Source organism: Triticum urartu, unplaced genomic scaffold (assembly GCF_003073215.2).
Source record: "Triticum urartu cultivar G1812 unplaced genomic scaffold, Tu2.1 TuUngrouped_contig_4981, whole genome shotgun sequence".
Lineage (NCBI taxonomy): Eukaryota > Viridiplantae > Streptophyta > Magnoliopsida > Poales > Poaceae > Triticum > Triticum urartu.
In genome coordinates, this window is record NW_024115616.1 from 1 (window position 1) to 18,643 (window position 18,643).

Consider the following 18,643-nt stretch of genomic DNA (forward strand, 5'->3'; position numbering starts at 1 on the left):
AAGTGAACACGGTGTTGGAGTAATGTTTGACGTAGGTTGTTCTAGGATCACTTCTTGATCATAGTTTCTCGATCGTGCTTTGCCTTCTCTTCTCGCTCTCTTTTGCGAATATGTTAGCCACCATATATGCTAGTCCATTGCTCTGCAGCTCCACCTCATACCTTTACCTTACCCATAAGCTTAAATAGTCTTGATCGCGAGGGTGCGAGATTGCTGAGTCCCCGTGACTCACAGATACTTCCAAAACCAGTTTGCAGGTGCCGATGAGACCGTGCAGATGACGCAACCAAGCTCAGGAGGAGCTTGATGAAGATCTTGTCCTTTGTGTTGTTTCGTTCTAGTTGATCAGTAGTGGAGCCCAGTTGGGGTCGATCGGGGACCTTGTCGCATTTGGGGTTCTTCTTTTATTTTGGTTCCGTAGTCGGACCTTGATTGTATTTGGATGATGTAATGCCTTATTCATGTATTGTGTAAAATGGCGATTGTAAGCCAACTATGTATCTTTTTTCCTTATGTATTACATGAGTTGTGTGAAGATTACCTCACTTGCGATATTGCTTTCAATGCGGTTATGCCTCTAAGTCGTGCTTCGACACGTGAGAGATATAGCCGCATCGAGGGCGTTACAATCAGGCTCAACACCAACTGATTCCATGGCATTAAGCATTCCGAATGCTTTATCCATCTTGCCGACTAAGCAATATCCGTCAATCAGTGAACTAAATGTAATGGTATCAGGCCTCTCACCTATGTCTATAACCAAGTCAAAGATATCATGTGCATCCATAACCCTTCCTTCTTTGCACAGACTGTTTATTACTGAATTGAAGAACACAATGTTAGGACAAGGAATACCTTTGTTCATCATTTCAGAAACCAGCTCCTTGGCTTTAACCAAATCACCATCGATGCAAAAACCCTGAATCAGGGACTGATAAACAGGTATGCTTGGCTGTACTCCCATTGCAATCATCTCATCGAATTTGTCCACAGCATCGGTCAACCTACCCATTCTGGAAAGTGCGGCTATTACAGTGGTATAGGTGACTACATCAGGACTCACTCCTTTTTCCCGCATTTCAGTAAATATCAGCACAGCTTCATCCATCATTCCACGTTTAGCATATCCATTAATTAATATGTTGAAAACACGGCAGTCGGCTGCAATACCGTTGCTTTTCATTGAATTAAAGAGATCAATCATATCACCAAAGCATCCTTCATTGGCATACCCATGAAGCAAAATAGAGTATGAGACGACATTAGCTCTGTGGCCTTTGGCAGTCATGGAATCAAATATTTCTCTAGCTTCTTTGCTTCTTCCATGCTTGCAAAGGGAAGTCATTAACGAGCCACAAGTAACAATATTTGGTATAAGACCCCGGCTTGTCATTTCTCTGAACAGTTTAGCAGCCTCTTTCCACCGTCCAGATATGGAATATCCATGGATCATGCAATTATATGTCACTGTATCAGGTTGAACACCTTTATCAACCATCTGCTGAAGGACTACTTCTGCCTTGTCCATTGCTCTGGCCTTGCACAACTCATCAATGACCGCGTCGTAAGTCACCACATCGGGCTCAACCCCTTGATGGATCATTTCATGGAATAGATTGCATGCCTTGCCTATTTCACCGTCCTTGAAAAAGCCATGGATGACCGTGTTATATGCCACCAGATCGAGAGAGCAGACACCTCCTTCTTTTGCAATCATCTTGAGCAGCTCGAGCCCCTGCTGGCTCATGCCATTGTCACATAAGCTCTTCAGAACAGTGTTGTATGAGAAGGCATTAGGTACACAGCCAAACTCGGGCATCCTATGAAGCAGCACGTTGACAGCCTCTTCCGTACGATTGGCGTAGCAGAGGCACTTGAGGAAGGTGTTGGCGACGATCTCATTTGTCTTGAGGCCCGTCCTGAGGAGGCGACCAAAGAAGGCAAGCCCTAGATCTGGGTGAGACGCGCGGCAGCAGCAGTCCATGAGGATGCCGTAGGTGTGGACTGTGAGAGGCGCCACCCGCAGGCCGGCCTGTTCTCGGCACACGCGGTTGAAGAGGGCGACGGCGAGGGCGGGACCATCTCTGATGCAGGAGGCAGAGGACGTAGCACGTGCGAGGGCAGCGAGGAAGCCGTTCAGGGAGCGCCCGGGGACCGGGTTGGCCTGCCGCAGCAATTCGTCGAACAGGTGGTGTGCATCGTCTTGGCTGAGCGTCCCAGCGCGCACGCGCTCTGTGGCCGCGGCAAAGGCCGAATGGGGGGACCAGGCCCGTGAGAGTGGCGACGTGGTGGTGGACATGGAGGAGGAGCTGCGGCGGAGGAGGCGGAGGTTGGACATCGGCGTGGTGAAGGAGTGGCGGAGACGGAGGCGAGACAACGGAGAGGTAAATCAGTGCGGGTGGCGGAGACCGGACATGGGAGAGGTGCAGGTTGGGGAGGAGCAGCGGAGGCGGAGGGGTGGATGCAGGATGCGGACGGAGGGTGGAGATCAGCGGCGGCGGGGCATCGGCGTCGGGAATGGCCGGGGAGTTCGTACGCAGTGGGAAGAGCTTTGCTAGTCCTGTCACTCTCTAATCGGCTCCATTAGAAGCTACTCAAAAAAAAAACTTTTTTTCCTTTTCTCAAATGATGAATTCATACAAATCACTGGACATTTATCAAACAAGTTGGGAAAACGAGTCAAGCTCGAGCTTCAGAGCACCTCCAATTATAGCATTTTTTTAAAGCCCTTAAATGTTTGACGGGGTTGTTCATATATTTTCTACTCCCTCCGTCCCATAATATAAAAACGTTTTTGACACTGGTGTGGTGTTAAAAACGTTCTTATATTTTGAAACAGAGGGAGTAGATAGGAGGTATGTCAAGCATTAAGCGAGACAGTAGTATCTCTCGTATTAAGAGTCCACACTCCACAGTAACACACCGGCCCAATTAAGGCACCTTTAAAAAAAAAGGTGATTCTAGGATTCGATCCTGGGTCTCCTCGACGATGTGTAGCGAAGCTAGCCATTTAGGGCCTGTTCGGCTCTCCTCCACTCCACACTCTCGCTCCGGGAGTTGGTGGAGCGCTAGTTAAAAGTCCAGGAGCGGGGGAGTAGATGCTCTGCAGATTCTCAGATTTGGTGGAGCTAGTGGATCACCGAACACTCCCTTAGTAAGCGCCGGGTTCGTCTGAAAAGACCTGGTTTCTATTGTTTCTTTGTTTTTCATTGTTTTTATCCGTTTCTTTCTCCATTTTCCTGTTTTTCTTTCCTTTCTCTTTTATTTTTTCCTTCTGTTTTCTTTATTACTTTTTTAGTTCTCATTGTTTTATTCTTTTCCTTTCTTTTTTCTTTATTTTACTTTATTTTTGTTTGTTTCTTTCTCGTTTTTCATCGATTTTCCTTGTTTTCTCTCGGGTTTCACTAGCTTTCTTTACACATTTTGAAATATATCTAATAAATTACTTTAATACACGTTTAACATTTTTATAAATTCTTAATTTAAATTTTTAAAATACCTGATTAACATTTTCAATACATGGTCAAAATTTTTATACACATTTAAGATTCTTAAATACAAAGTTAAATTTTTTTTCTATGCATGCTTAACATTTTTTTAATACATGTGTAACATTTTTTTAATACATGATCAACATTTTCTCTATACATGTTTAATATTTTTTAATACATGGTCAACATTTTGTATACATATGTAACCGTTTTTTAAATACTAATTTAACATTTTAAATACATGATTTAACAGTTTTTCTGTACACATTTGACATTTTCCAAATGCTTGTTAATTTTTTTAAATGCTTGATTGACATTTTTATACACATGATCAAATTTTTTCATCATTTTGTTCATACATGGTAAACATTTTTTCTATACACATTTCACTTTTTCAAATTTTGATTAACAATTTTCAAATACATATTCAATATTTTTTCAAATGCTTGATTAAATTTTTAAAATAGATGACCAATTTTTTTCATACACATTGTATTTTTTCCTATACATTTGTGTATACTCCCTCCATTTCATATTAGTTGTCTTTGAAATTGATGTATTTAGATGTATTTCAGTGCTAGATACATCCGTTTGAGCGACAACTAATATGGAACGGAGGGAGTACATGACAAACATTTTCTCTGTCCACACTTAACATTTTTCAAATACTTGTAAAACATTTTTCAATTTTTTATGTAGAATGTTTTTTAATATATATATATATATGTATATATTTAGAATATTTGAAAGTAGAAACAAAAGTAAAAAAATTAAAGCAAAAACGAAAACATGAAAAATAAAACGAGGCTGTGGCCTTGGGTGGCCTGGGCCGGCCCATCTGGGGCTCCCCTTTACGTGAGGGTTCCTAGATCTCGTTATAAGCGAGACATAGGGGCGCCCTTTTTTAGCCTAAAATAGTGTTTCCAACTTTATCAATGGACCCTATTTATAGCCATATTTCTCGTTGCCTTTTGCGTCGACACATGATACCCATAAGTCACTAGCTCATTGTTCCATTTTTCTGTTTTTTCTTTTCCTTCTATTCCTGAGCACATCGTCAATCCGTTGCACTGTTGCTCACCTATTTTGCAACCCTTAGCTTGTTGTCGAACATGAAATATCACAGAGTTACGCGGGAAGGCCGGATGACACTGGAATACGACGCATGTCGTGCCACTTCAGGACAAGGCGGGTGGATCAAAGCTTCATGTCGGGAAGCTAGGGTCGGGAGGCTGGACGTGGATGCCGCCATGGAGGTGCGCAGGTAGGCACTTAAGGCGCCGGGATGCTAGAGGTGAATGAAGGGGCTATGCTATGGGCTGTTGTTTTTTACGGACCTCCATATTTTAGGGTTGAAGTAGGGGATCCTGTTTGGATGTTTTTCCTCTGAACCCTAAAAATCATTTGGGGGCATGTTTAGAGACATGCTATAGTTTTCTTTTTCTTTTTTGAGACTTTGAGACATGCTAGAGTTGCTCTAAAGGGTCTCTTTAATTTGCAGAATCAAACATCAACACATAAAGGGTATATGATTGTATTGTCGTGTCCATAGAAATCATAGATAATTAATTTGTGTAAAAATTTGCTTGATTGCACGATACAGAAAAAAAAAGATCATCCATATACAATTTCTTTAAAAATGTATAGTGCAAAAATCCGCAAGATATAATCCAACAAATCAAACAACCCAAGTGGAAATAATTCTATGAAAATCATTTAAATCAAAGGTTTCAAGATACAACCATTATCTTAAAAAAAATGAAAAATACAGCTACGGATTGGGGTTCTTCGTTACTTGAGCAAAAATAGCATCTTCACTCATTCACATCTCATATTATCTAGACAATTGCTATCTTATACTATGACACGGTTACATACTGCTCTTGCCTATCTATTTCCTTGAAATGTACATACATGCATAATAAGAATGAGGATATCTCAAAGTACAGAAGCCTGTTTGATCAACCAAAAAATGTAGCATCGTTCCAATTCCTTCTAGAATCAACCTGACAGAAGCCGTCTCAGATACTCGGTTCCATCATCGTAAGCAGGAGCAGGTTACCCTCTTTCGCATCAAAGTCTCGACGGAAATGAGCATCCTCTTGTGCCTGCCTGGACGAGGTCGTGGTTGCTCATCAGCATCCGCAAAATTGACCTGCAAAGGTTTGTTGGAAAGCTGTGACTATCCTAGTGAAAATAGATGTTCCTTATAGCAAAGGCATGGCTACAGAGGTAAACTATGTGACATGGTCTTCAGGGAGTAGTTCTTTTGTGATTACCTCAACATGCACGTGAGCACTAGGTTCATTTCTCATCATTGTCACTTGCATGTTATGCTTTGTATGGAAACAGAGAATGCGCATGTGAAGGGGCTACTCCGCTCATGAACTTCCTTAATGTGCTTGTCCAAATTGGATTCCTGAAATTCAAAATGTGGAGCATGAAAAACAGAGCAGTTTTGCGATTTATTGCAGACAGCAACAAATCCATGAAAAAGAGTCAGACATGTGAGATTGCAAATCACACCTTTGAAAATGAGCACTTGCAGTCCTCAATGTGGCATTTAATTCTCAGTGACAAATATATATTTTTTGAAATGTGGGCAAAAGCTTTGCCCGTTCCATTAATTAAGAAGAAGATTGATGCTCAGTTAATTACGGAAAATTGGGCAAAAACAGATACAACAAGGGCTAAGCCCACTTCCAAACATCGATACTCACAGCACGAAGCCCACTCTCGCCAATGACATGCCGAGCGTAACAACAGGTGCCAAACAGGCAAACACACACCAACAGGAGGCCCCGCTCAGCCAACACGCCAGCCTATCTACCCTCACCGGATAGAAGACGCCGTGACTGCTATGGGAGCAGCAGACCCAGGACTCACCTGCAAAGGTGAAAAGGCATGCACTCCACAGGAACCTGAGTGAAAAATGAACCTTCATGCATTTGCTGATGACGCTTGAAGTTCTTCTTTAGCTGCTTAGTGCAATAGGCATCACTGAACATATCGGTGACAACAGCATAGAAATGTTTCTTTCATAACCATGGGCGGAACTAAATGATAGATGAATGATGCCTTCGAGTAGACATAGACTTCTGCTACCAAATCGTTAAATCCAAACTTGCACTTGTTGCATACAACATGAATTTGGGTGGATGCTAAGCTAGGTATGCAACTGAACCCAGGTTTCTATGTAGCCAAAGTTTCAGTAACATACAAGAATGAAGCTTGTTTCAGAGCCTATTCAACCAAGAACCAAGAACCAAGAATGAGCAAGAATGGTTCTCCTTCAACTATTTTCGAACAACGCTAGGTAGAAAGAAGCTGAGATCTGAACAAGAGGAAGTCGAGCAAGAAGGATGTGTATGGTGGAGGAACTCAAAGTTGTCCTCGCCGTGTAAGTGTGTGCATCCAGGGGAGTACCTGAAGCAGAGAAGTAAGTGTGGTGCATTGATGCAGTTGAGGACCAAGAAATGAACAGAGAAGGTAAAGGTTGCAGCATGGATTCTTGGAAACTTTATTGTTGCGGGGCAGTACGGAGAACAGACGGCACCAGAACTGGAGAGGAATGCACACCACAGTGTAAGAGAGCAAGAAGTTTTCATCAAGCAAATGCTCTGATTCCTTCTGTCACGTGAGGTAGTGTTAGTGTCCTCCACACTGAAGCGAAAGCTCACACCGGGGAATTCTTGGCCATACCTTTATGTACATCATGAGGAAACATAGTTGAATCTTCGATGAAGTAAAGTAGAAAGAAATCACACTGGAAATAATTTTCTCACCTGTATGTGACGAGCTCCCACCAGTGCAACTGACAGCAGCATAGAGTGTAGGAGAGTCCAGCATGAGCTTGTATATTTATCCGCTAATTGGATATAACATGAGCAACCTCAAACATCAGTTCGTCCAGGACCTTTTTGCCCCGAAAAATAAACAAAATTCTCAAACTAGAACTAAAACAACCCTTGAGATAGCAGATCACTGACAATGACATTGCTAACAAATGCATTCATATGAAGGAAAGTGACTGCTTTAGAGAGTTTATAAAAGCTCAGGTGGCTGGTACAAATCATACTAGAAAAGATTGTATTTTTAATGCTTCTTGTGGAAGATTATATATGTATACCACCCATTTCTAAACCAAGGGTGCAGAATATATTGTAACCTCGGATATTATTCTCTGGAAAAAGAACTACACGCACCTTCATATAGCATTAGATCTAAGGAGGTAAGTTGTGCAAGAAGACTAACACTTATTATGAAAGGCAGTAGAACCACAAGCTACTTGCAGGGAATACCATTACTGAGATAGCAAGCCGCCATGGTTCTTCTTCTTCAGCTTCTTTTCACCTGAGAAAGTTACAAGCCCCCACCAAAACGAAGCATATGAATTAATAAATTGTATCTTTCCCAATCACCATCAGAAGTAATTACCCCTAAAATTACAGGTGGCTAGTAGAAAAAGATTGTGTATCTTTCCCAATCGCCATCAGAAGTAATTACTCCTAAAATTGTAACCAATCGTGTTAGACTAATTGTCTACCTTTCCTCGCCCATCAAAGATTAAAAGATTCATAGACATGTCACTTTCATGTGATCCGCACACACCACAAAATGAACTCACTATACAAGTAGGCAGTTTGGTTTCTTATACAGTTGTTCTGGCAGGAGAGCTTTCGCAAGCAATAACATAACTGTGCTTTCCGATGAGTTAGTCTCATATGCAGCATATCAACTAGTCAACCAAACCCATCGAAAAATTGATACTTTGCAGGGAGCAACTTAATATCCTCCTGATGTTTCCCTTTCCTTGAAAAGAGAGACAACATCAATGAGGCAGTTGAAGCTTCAAGTGAGATACTCTTCCCATCAACTTTAGACAAATAATTTCCAGCCTTGGCTATCTCACCTTTTTCCAACAACATTCTGATGATATCATTTATAAGAAGGGAACTGGGAACGATACCACTGTTGTCCATTGATGAAAACATATTGTCAGCATCTTCCACTGCTCCGTCTTTTAGAAGATTTTTTATCATTACCTTATAAGTAGATTCATTGGGCACCAAGCCACTGTGTGATATTGCAGCAAACAAATCCTTAGCTTCTTCTCTTCTCCCAACCTTGTACATTGCATTAATCATGGTATTGAGTATTGCAATATCAAACTTTACATTCATTGTTCCTAATTTCTGGAACAGGGTGATAGCTTCGTCTGCACAATTATTTCTACAAAGACCTCTAAGTATTATACTGTATGTAGAAATACTCACTGTTATTCCATTTTCCGTCATCTCATGGAACATTTTTCTTGCGGCAACAGTTCTCCCAGCACGAAACAACCCATTCATTATTATGCAATATGAAACAGTGTCAGGTTTAATTCTCTTACGCGGCATCTCTCTGAACAGAGTCAAACTATCATCGATCCTTCCATTTCTACAATAGCCATTAACAAGTGTATTGTATGTAATAACATTAGGCTCAACACCAACTGATTCCATGACATCAAGTACTTTTAATGCTTTATCCATATTGCCGACTAAGCAATATCCGTCAATCAGTGAACTGAATGTAATGGCATCAGGCCTCTCACCTGTGTCTATAACCAAGTCAAAGATATCATGTGCATCCATAACCCTTCCTTCTTTGCACAGACTGTTTATTACTGAATTGAAGAACACAATGTTAGGACAAGGAATACCTTTGTTCATCATTTCAGAAACCAGCTCCTTGGCTTTAACCAAATCACCATCGATGCAAAAACCCTGAATCAGGGACTGATAAACAGGTATGCTTGGCTGTACTCCCATTGCAATCATCTCATCGAATTTGTCCATAGCATCGGTCAACCTACCCATTCTGGAAAGTGCGGCTATTACAGTGGTATAGGTGACTACATCAGGACTCACTCCTTTTTCCCGCATTTCAGTAAATATCAGCACAGCTTCATCCATCATTCCACGTTTAGCATATCCATTAATTAATATGTTGAAAACACGGCAGTCGGCTGCAATACCGTTGCTTTTCATTGAATTAAAGAGATCAATCATATCACCAAAGCATCCTTTATTGCCATACCCATGAAGCAAAATACAGTACGAGACAACATTAGCTCTGTGGCCTTTGGCAGTCATGGCATAAAAAATTTCTGCAGCTTCTTTGCTTCTTCGATGCTTGCAAAGGGAAGTCATTAACGAGCTGCAAGTAAAGTTATCTGGTATAAGACCCTGACTTGTCATTTCTCTGAACATTTTAGCAGCCTCTTTCAACTGCCCTGATGTGGAATATCCATGGATCATGCAATTATATGTCACTTCATTGGGTTGAGCACCATTAGCAACCATCTGCCGAAGGACTAGCTCTGCCTTGTCCATTGCTCTGGCCTTGCACAACGCATCAATGCTCGAGGTATATGTCACCACATTGGGCTCAATCCCTTGCTGCTTCATTTCATGGAATAGATTGCATGCCTTGCCTGTTTCGCCTTCCTTAAAGAGGCCATGGATGACCGTGGTATATGTCACCACGTTGGGGGAGCAGGCACCTCCTTCTTTCGCCATCATCTGGAGCAGGTCGAGTGCCCGCTGACTCATGCTATTGTCGCATAAGCTCTTCAGAACAATGGAGTATGAGAAGGCATCAGGCACACAGCCGAGCTCGGACATCCTATGAAGCAGCACGTTCACAGCTTCATCCGTCCGTTTTGCGTAACAGAGGCACTTAAGGAAGGTGTTGACGGCGATCTGGTTTGTCTTGATGCCCGTCCTGTGGAGGCGACCGAATAAGGCAAGCCCTAGGTCCGGGCGATGCCCACGGCAGCAGCAGCCCATGAGGATGCCGTAGGTGTGGACTGTGAGAGGCACCACCCGCGCGCCGGCTTCATCACGACAGACGCGATTGAAGAGGGCGAGGGCGAGGGCGGGCCCATCTCTGCAGACTTCGGAGGCCGGCGCACGGGCGAGGGCGGCAAGGAAGCCGTTGAGGGAGCGCCAGGGGACCGGGGTGGCCTGCCGCAGCAATTCGTCGAACAGGTGGTGTGCATCGTCTTGGCTGAGCGCCCCAGCGCGGACGCGCTCTGTTGCCGCGGCAAAGGCGGCGCGGGGCGACCAGGAACGCAAGGGCCGCGAGGTGGAGGAGTAGAGGCAGCGGTGGAGGTGGATGCGGGACATCGGCGTGGTGGTGGTGCGGTACCGGTGGAGGCGGAGGGGGGGAGCCGCAGAGATAAAGCTGGAGGAGTGGCGGAGAGGGAGGCGGAGGCCGGACTCCGGCTAGGTGCAGGAGGGGGAGGGGCGACTACGGAGGCGGGTGCGGAATCGGATGCGGCGGCGCATCGGCGTCGGGAATGGCCGTCGACTGGAGTTCGTACGGAGTGGAGACAGCTTTTTTTTCCTTCGATGGCAGGAGTGGAGATAGTCGTGCAGTCACACAACTGAGACGAGCGTTCGCTAATTTCTGTCGATTGGCATGGGTCCCATCTCCCTATCACAGAGTTTTCATGCTCAACTTCTGCGTCATGCTTAATTATGATACTAGTAAAAAGGCCCATACGTTGCAATGAAAAAAAAAACTTCACGCGGGCCTATAATAACCATATAAGCATTGCTCAAGTCCTCCCCCCTCCTGTCCATGTTCTCTATTTTAACATGACATCTCACCCATGTCATCACTTGTCGTCTTTCCGCCTTCGCAAACGATGACCCCGGTGTTCACCTAATCTATTTTTTTATCGGCGGTGTTCACCAAATCACAATGAGCCCGAGCATGGTCAATCCCAATGCGATGTCCTCGCAAAACAAAATTCTCAATGCGATGAACTCAGCCAACGCACGTCACATTGTACCATGCCAGCGCAAGGGAACGTTAAAAACTCAACCTGTGCACCTGTACAGGCTAGGATTTAAGTAGTAAACATTCATTTTTTTTTTAAATTCATAGGATTTTTTTATGAAAAAAATGTGCACCAAAATCACATCATAGTATCATTATGTGATAGTTTTTTTGTTGTTGTTGCTTTTTTTCACAATGTGATTGTTCCCGAAGATACAGGAGCGAACCATAAGCTAACTTCACCTGAGATACAATTGGACTTGTGCAAAGCTTGTGCAGAAGAGACGACCAAAACCATTGTTGATGAAATTGGAGATAGTAAATTTCCCTTACTTGTGGATGAGTCCAGAGATGCATCTATTAAGGAGCAAATGGCTATGTGTTTGAGGTCAGTGTCGTCGTGTGTATTGTACATGTGTCTTGTTGTGCATATATTTTCTCAAAGTTATTATATACTAATCATGCAATTGTGTCTTATGTAGGCATCTCAGCAGCCGAGGGGAGGTGATTGAGAGGTTTATTGCAATCAAGCATGTTCCTGACACGCGGGCAACTTCACTCAAGGTAGTTTTGGATGGTATATTTGCTACTCAGGGCTTGTCTATGTCTAATTTGAGAGGGCAAGGTTATGATGGGGCTTCAAATATGAGAGGGGAATTTCGTGGTTTGCAAAGATTGATCTTGGAGGAAAATCCATATGCTCATTATATACACTGCTTTGCCCATCAATTGCAATTAGTTGTTGTTGCTGTTGCAAAGTGTTGTTCATAGTAAGAGATTTTTTTGAATACACTAGCATGGTTGTCAACATTGTTAATGCTTCATGTAAAAGACATGATCAGTTAGCCCAAGAGCAACATAATGAATTTGTGCGCCAAGTGGAAGTCGGGGAACTTCCTGGGGAGAAAGGAAAAAACCAATTAACTAACCTTGCAAGACCCGGTGATACACGGTGGGGGTCACATCATAGGACCTTGTGTCGACTTATTTCTATATGGAAACCAGTTCTGAAGGTATTAGAAAATTTGTACGATGATGCTGATAATGTTGCACAAAGAACCTCAGCCGGTGGGTTGATAAAGCACATGGAAACATTTGAATTTGTTCTCATATTGCATCTTATGATTAGACTATTGGGCAAGACTAATGATCTATCACAGTGCTTGCAACAGAAAAAACAGCATATTGTTCGTGCCGTGAGATTGATTAAAACCACAATGGACAAAATGCAAGAGATAAGGCAAAATGGTTGGGATGAGCTCTTCCAAGAGGTAACTAACTTCTGTCTCAAATACAATATTGTAGTGCCAAATATGGAAGATACAAGACCGGCTAATGGTCGTTCAAGAACTTGGGGTGGCCAATTGGTAACTTACCACCATCATTTCAGAAATGAAATATTCAATGTGGTGCATGATCAAATTATTGTGGAATTAAACAACCGCTTTACTGAAAGATCTACTCAATTGTTAAGATGCATTGCTTGTCTTGATCCGAAGAATTCTGTTGCCAATTATGATGAAGACAAGCTTGCTGACCTTGCTAGTATGTATGCTGCTGACTTCTCTGCATATGAAGTTAGTTTTGTCCTTAGAAATCAATTGGACTCGTTCATTCATGAAGCAAGAGTTGATCCACATTTGATGAATTGTAATGACCTTGGTCATCTTGCCATGAAGATGGTTTTGAGTAATATGCACACAACATTTCCGTTGGTTTACCGCCTTGTTGAGTTAGCATTAATATTACCTGTTGCAACCGCAACAGTAGAAATGGCCTTCTCAGCAATGAGCATTATCAAGACCGATTTGAGGAACAGGATGGGTGATGATTGGTTGAATCACAGAATGGTATGTTACATTGAGCGAGATGTATTTGTTAGTATTGAAGAGTCAAAGATCATTGAGCGATTTCAGGGTTATTGCACACGCAAAGGCATTTTACCTCGTCCTAGAGGTAATGTTTCATATTTTGCATCCAGTAGTAATTTTTTACTTGTTTTCTATGCACTGACTTGCATACCGAATTTTCTACTTGAAGGTGAATCATCTGTTACTATTGAAGATGTAATCGCGGGAAGCTAAAATCAAACAGCCTTTTGATTTGGTACCCTCTTTTGTATTATTTATCCTTTATATTGTTTTTTGTTATGTGTTACATTATCAGATGAAGCACTATTACATATTGTTTCTAGATTCTTATCAGTTGCAAATGAACATTACTTTTGGTATGCCTTAAAATTGTGGTAGTTTTTGAGAAAAAAAATTGGCTCTTCATTTTGGCCCGGGGCGTCGGCCATTCCTGGCTACGCCGTTGCATATATGTCACACCAACTTTATGTTGCCGTTGTTGCTTTTTTCATGATGAAATTAAAAAAATATCTTATAGAAAAAGATTACAAAATTATGTCTTTCTAAGAAATATATGAGGTATTTATGGGTGCGTTGTTCTTGGGTGTGTTCTGAAACCAAATGATAACCTAATGTGAAGAACAATTTGTTGATAAATTAAAAAAAATTAAGTCAAACAATTACAGAATAATAACCCAAAAAGGTGTAAGAGTTAAGACGCTCGTACACACCATGCAAAGGCACCATCCCCTTTTTTAGGGTAACACAGTTTAATTTATTTATTCAAAGCTCTAAGTTATCTCTGAGGAAATGATGCTATTCCTAGAAATCACGTAAGCATATTCTTGCATCACCATTGAGCAAGGTGACCGTTTCATTGCTCTGCCCTTCATGGAAGTTGGCTCCATGATATTCAGCGTCTTCGTCACCGTCTCATGGTTGCCAACCATGTCCTTGCGTCCTCATCGGCATCTCCCCGACATGGTCTCCGGCCATGTCCTTGCGTCCTCATCGCCGTCTGCTGCTGCTAGCAGGGTGATATGGTTACCAGTCGTGTCCTTGTTCCCTCGTGTTTCCACCCAGCCCTCCTTGTCCACGTCTGATACATGCTTTTTCTTCTCTCTCCCTTCACAGGGCCCTTCCAAGTTCTCTTCTCACATTATCTCTCTGTATCAAGTCTCGAGGCTGCTTGTTGACTTGTTTAACTCCCACGTATTTAAATTGGTGAGAATTAGTGCAAAGAAGTGAGGTGGGACTAATTATTTGAGAAGGAACATTGGTTTTCAACACAAGCGTAATGGAGTTCAGTTGGTTGTGTTCTTCTTGATGGAACAGGAGGTCCCTGTCTTCGAATCCCACATGAGCACCTTCTTTTCGCCTTTTTATATTTTTATTAAGCGGATCATGGAAGCCCACTGAGCATAAAGGCCCAGCAAAGCGAGGACCAGGTTGCATGGGAAACCAAAGAAGCACGTTTAGGGTTTTTTAGTCTTTACATTTTTTAGGGAATAGTCTTTACTACAGTAGGTTGGGCTTTGCAATTGCTTAATAATAACCTCATTTATAGTACCTTGTTCGAAGCTTTCTTTTTTAATAATCCTAATATTTCAGTAGGTCCAAGCATATGTGGTATCATGTCGGATGATGAATTCGTACAAACCACATGACCATTAGGGGAGCGGATATGTCTCGCTTTATACCAGGCAGTGTAATGACTCAGGATAAATATATCATAGATTGATAGCTACTTGATACAAGATATAAGGTTTCAGAAAGAGATATGAGCTAGAGGAGAAGAACACGAGGAGATTGGGAACAGAGAGAAACATGGAGGGGGAATAGCATCAGCCGATTCTAATTTCTTCGATGCCTTCTTTGTTGCTCCCCTGGCCACGTATAAGGTTGATATGGTGGCTTCTTGAGACTTGCATTGTTTATGTTTTAGAGAATACTAAATAAATATATTATGAAAGAACAATTTTGTTAAACTGTTCATGCAGCGTAAAAAGATATTCGTCGAATTTTATCAAATGTTTGTATCATTCAAAAAATGTATGTAACATTTAAAAAATGTTCACATGTTTCAATAAATATGTGACACGTTTTTGAAAAAATTATACAATGTAGAAAAATGTTCATGTAATTAAAACAATTCACACCATTAATAAGAAGTATGTTACATTTAGACAAATGGTCACATGTAAAAACTAGATGATGCACACGCTTTGCTGCGAGAATCCTATTAAAATAATTATATTAATATTAATGCAAAAAAATGACAACCTATGATTGACATGCATAGGTGTTTATGTGTCATGGTTGCATGCTTAGAAAAGTTAGATAGTGGTTGCATAAAAAAATGTAACTTGTGGTTTTTGATTGACATGCAAATGCGCTGATGTGGCATGGCTGCATGCTTAGAAAACATACTCCCTATGAACGAGTGCTCTAAGTATCTGATACATATACCATATATAGAAGTACAAAAATATATTCAAACAATATAACTTATGAGTGGCATGCATGGCTTGCTAATGTAGTATGTCTGCATGGCTAAATTAATGCATAATTAAAAAGCACAACTTATGATTGATAAGCATAGGTGTCGATGTGTCATGGTTGCACACTTAGAGAAGTTTTTTTTTGGTTCTGACTTAGAGAAGTTAGATAGTGTGCAGCATGAAAAAAATAACTTGTGATTTATGATTGACATGCATAGGTATTGGTGGGCAGCATGAAAAAAATAACTTGTGATTTATGATTGACATGCATAGGTATTGGTGTGGCATGGTTGCATGTTTAGAAAACTTAGGCCTCTCCTAATGTGCATGTGCATAGATGAGGTGCTACGTACGTTAAAAAGTTCAGCAACTAAAGTTCTTAATTCATAAGTGCTTAAGTTTTTGTAGCTAAGCTTCTTCGTTTAACTATTTAGCAACTAAACCCTTCCGTGAATCGATGAGATTCCTTCATTTAAATGTTTAGCCTAGCTTGTTCTTGGCACTGTTTCTTCCTATGTCACCAAAGTGCTTTCTCTCCTCCTTAATTGCTTTGCCATGTCATTTTTCCGTTTATGTGGAATGCTTAGCACATGTACATTGTGTAGCACTAGAAAGATCCTTGGGTAGTGGGTTGTACCAATTTAGGAATAGAGGATACATTTGTGACAATTTAAAAAAATTGTTTATACAATGTAAAAAATGTATCACATCATTCAAAAAAAATGTTTCAAGGTGTATTTGAAAATTTATTTTATGGAACATGACAAGTTTACTCATGGAACATGGTAATTTATTTTTTGGACCATGGCCAATTTACTTCATGAACCATGGCAATTTTCATTTTTGTATCATATCAAAATTTTACTACATGGACCACAAACAACTTATTTTTTGGTATCATGTCAAATTTACTTCAAGGATTATGACAAATTTACTGAAGAATCCTTGGTATTTTGTTTTTGTTTTTCTATCATGGAAAAATTATTTTTTGCACCAAGGTAAGTTTACTTTTTTCTGGAAAATTTATTTGTACACACCAAGGCAATTTTCATCGTGCATCCCATGATGAATTTTGTTTTTGGTAAATCATATTAGAACATGTCAAAATTTTCAAACAGATTGTGGTCATCTTTTGTACACCATGGCAAGTTATACTTAAACATGACATGGCAAATTTTGTTTTCTTGGTACTAGTTCACAATTTTTCTTTGGGCGACGCTACGCGTCCACCGGCTGATCTATCTGAAAGATCAGCCGGGGCGCGAGCCGTTAGATGTAGCTATCGAGCGGCCAAGCGACGCCTCCATCATTGCAACAGAAGTCTTGTTGCAGATTTTTTTTTGCAACAGAGGTCTTGTTGCAGAATTTTTTTTGCAACAGAAGTCTTGTTACAATTTTTTCTGCAATAGAGGTCTTGTTGCAGAATTTTCCTTTTGCAACAGAAGTCTTGTTACAGTTTGTTTTTGCAACAGAGGTATTGTTACAGAATTTTTTGCAACAAAGATGTTGTTGCGGATTTTTTTATCTTCACTTTTTTGCAACACAGGAGTTGTTGCGGGAAGAACTTCTGCAACACACGTGATGTTGCAGAAAATTTGCAATGGAAATCATGTGGCAGAAACACCACGTCGCCGTCGTTCGCCTCCGTATTTTTCAGCTTTGTCGTTGCAATTGCAATAGGGGGGGTTGGTGATGGTCGGGGCGATGGGAGGAGGTCGTCGGCAGTCGTGCCAAGCAGAGCCGGATGCTCCATGGTGGCCGACGGACATGCGACGACTGATGGCCATGGTGGAGGCAGCAGATGACCATGATCTATAGTTGCAAGCACTGTTGCCCCTGCCGCAAGCCGGGAGCACCCCGCCGCTGCTGCTATAGACCCACCATGTGTTGCGGCTTGCAAGCTCACCATCAGATTTGCGCCAAACCGTGGCAAAGGAGCTGCAAGACATGAATGGACATAGTTGATGGCTACCTTGTTGTGCAGTCAGATGTAGGTGGGCGAGAGGTAGAAGGTTGCAGCCTGGCAGGTGGGCAAGAGAATGCTCAGTATAAGGAATAAGTGGTTGAGGTTGGATAAGGTAGAGGGAGCCATGGGCACCACGTCACGTGGACAGGTGTCACACGAGCGAAGCGGCGGATGAACCCAGAAATCAGCTGATTGATTAGAAGAGTTTTCCTTTTTCTTTAAATCCTTTTTGCCATCATCTTATGAAACAATGGCAATTAGGTTCAGACGTGTTTGTTTTTAAGTTTTCTTGTATGTGTTTTAAGTTGTTGCAAATTTAGCTTCTCATGCACATCAATTATAAAACTTCTTGTAAGGCATTTTTAACTACAGACATAATTGTAAGTGCATCTAGCGCCACCCCTAGTTGGTTTTGGAGTATTGACGACAAACCTGGTTGAGGGACTAATGTGTTTGTGAGAATTGCAGGATAACACAGGTAGAAGTCCCTCATTGATTCGGTATTCCTACCGGAGATAACCCCTAAAAATGTATGAAGACATTGAAGTCAAAGGTGGTATGTGAAGACATTCACATTGAAGACTATGACAAGAGAAGACATCGCGTGAAGACTATGGAGCGCGAAGACTTAGTTGTTTCGTCGTTTTTCTTCTTCTTTGTTGAGTCATAGGAACCACCGTACTGTTAAGTGGGGTCCAAGTGAACCAGTCAGAATGACTGAAGTGATGCTTAACCAAAATCATATGTCTTCGAGCGAAGACAATGAGAGCAAATCTTATCCAGAGCTGGATAAGTCAGCTTTGCTTGTAGCTCAAGTAAAGTTGCCGTGTGTGTTTGAAATCTGACCGTTGGAACACGTGTCAGTTCCTTAGTGACCCAGGGTCATTTCAGACAAATCAGGTCGGTTTGCCTAGTGGATATAAATAGCCCACCCCTACACCATAAATTGGTTGGCTGCTCAGAGTTAGTGCACGGCTTTTGTCGTTTGAGAGCAACCCACCT

The 18,643-nt window shown here is 41.7% G+C and overlaps 2 protein-coding genes across 6 annotated transcripts; both read right to left on the bottom strand.

Moving 5' to 3' along the window:
• Nucleotides 1-511: 511 nt before the first annotated feature.
• Nucleotides 512-2,555, bottom strand: LOC125528600 (protein Rf1, mitochondrial-like). Its single transcript, XM_048693048.1, has one exon. The coding sequence runs from the start codon at nt 2,336-2,338 to the stop codon at nt 578-580; it is 1,761 nt and encodes a 586-aa protein (XP_048549005.1). The 5' UTR covers nt 2,339-2,555; the 3' UTR covers nt 512-577.
• A 2,617-nt stretch (nt 2,556-5,172) lies between these two features.
• On the bottom strand, nt 5,173-10,815 carry LOC125528598 (protein Rf1, mitochondrial-like). 5 transcript variants are annotated; one of them, XM_048693046.1, is made up of 3 exons: nt 8,038-10,815; nt 5,771-7,844; nt 5,173-5,646 (listed from the first exon to the last, which is right to left on the bottom strand). In XM_048693046.1, the coding sequence occupies exon 1, from the start codon at nt 10,664-10,666 to the stop codon at nt 8,234-8,236; it is 2,433 nt and encodes an 810-aa protein (XP_048549003.1). In that variant the 5' UTR covers nt 10,667-10,815; the 3' UTR covers nt 5,173-5,646; nt 5,771-7,844; nt 8,038-8,233. The 5 variants fall into 5 exon arrangements, with proteins under 5 accessions (XP_048549003.1, XP_048549004.1, XP_048549002.1 ...); XM_048693047.1 differs by having other exon boundaries at nt 5,771-5,910; nt 7,277-10,815; XM_048693045.1 differs by having other exon boundaries at nt 5,771-7,193; nt 7,277-10,815.
• Between the last annotated feature and the right edge of the window lie 7,828 nt (nt 10,816-18,643).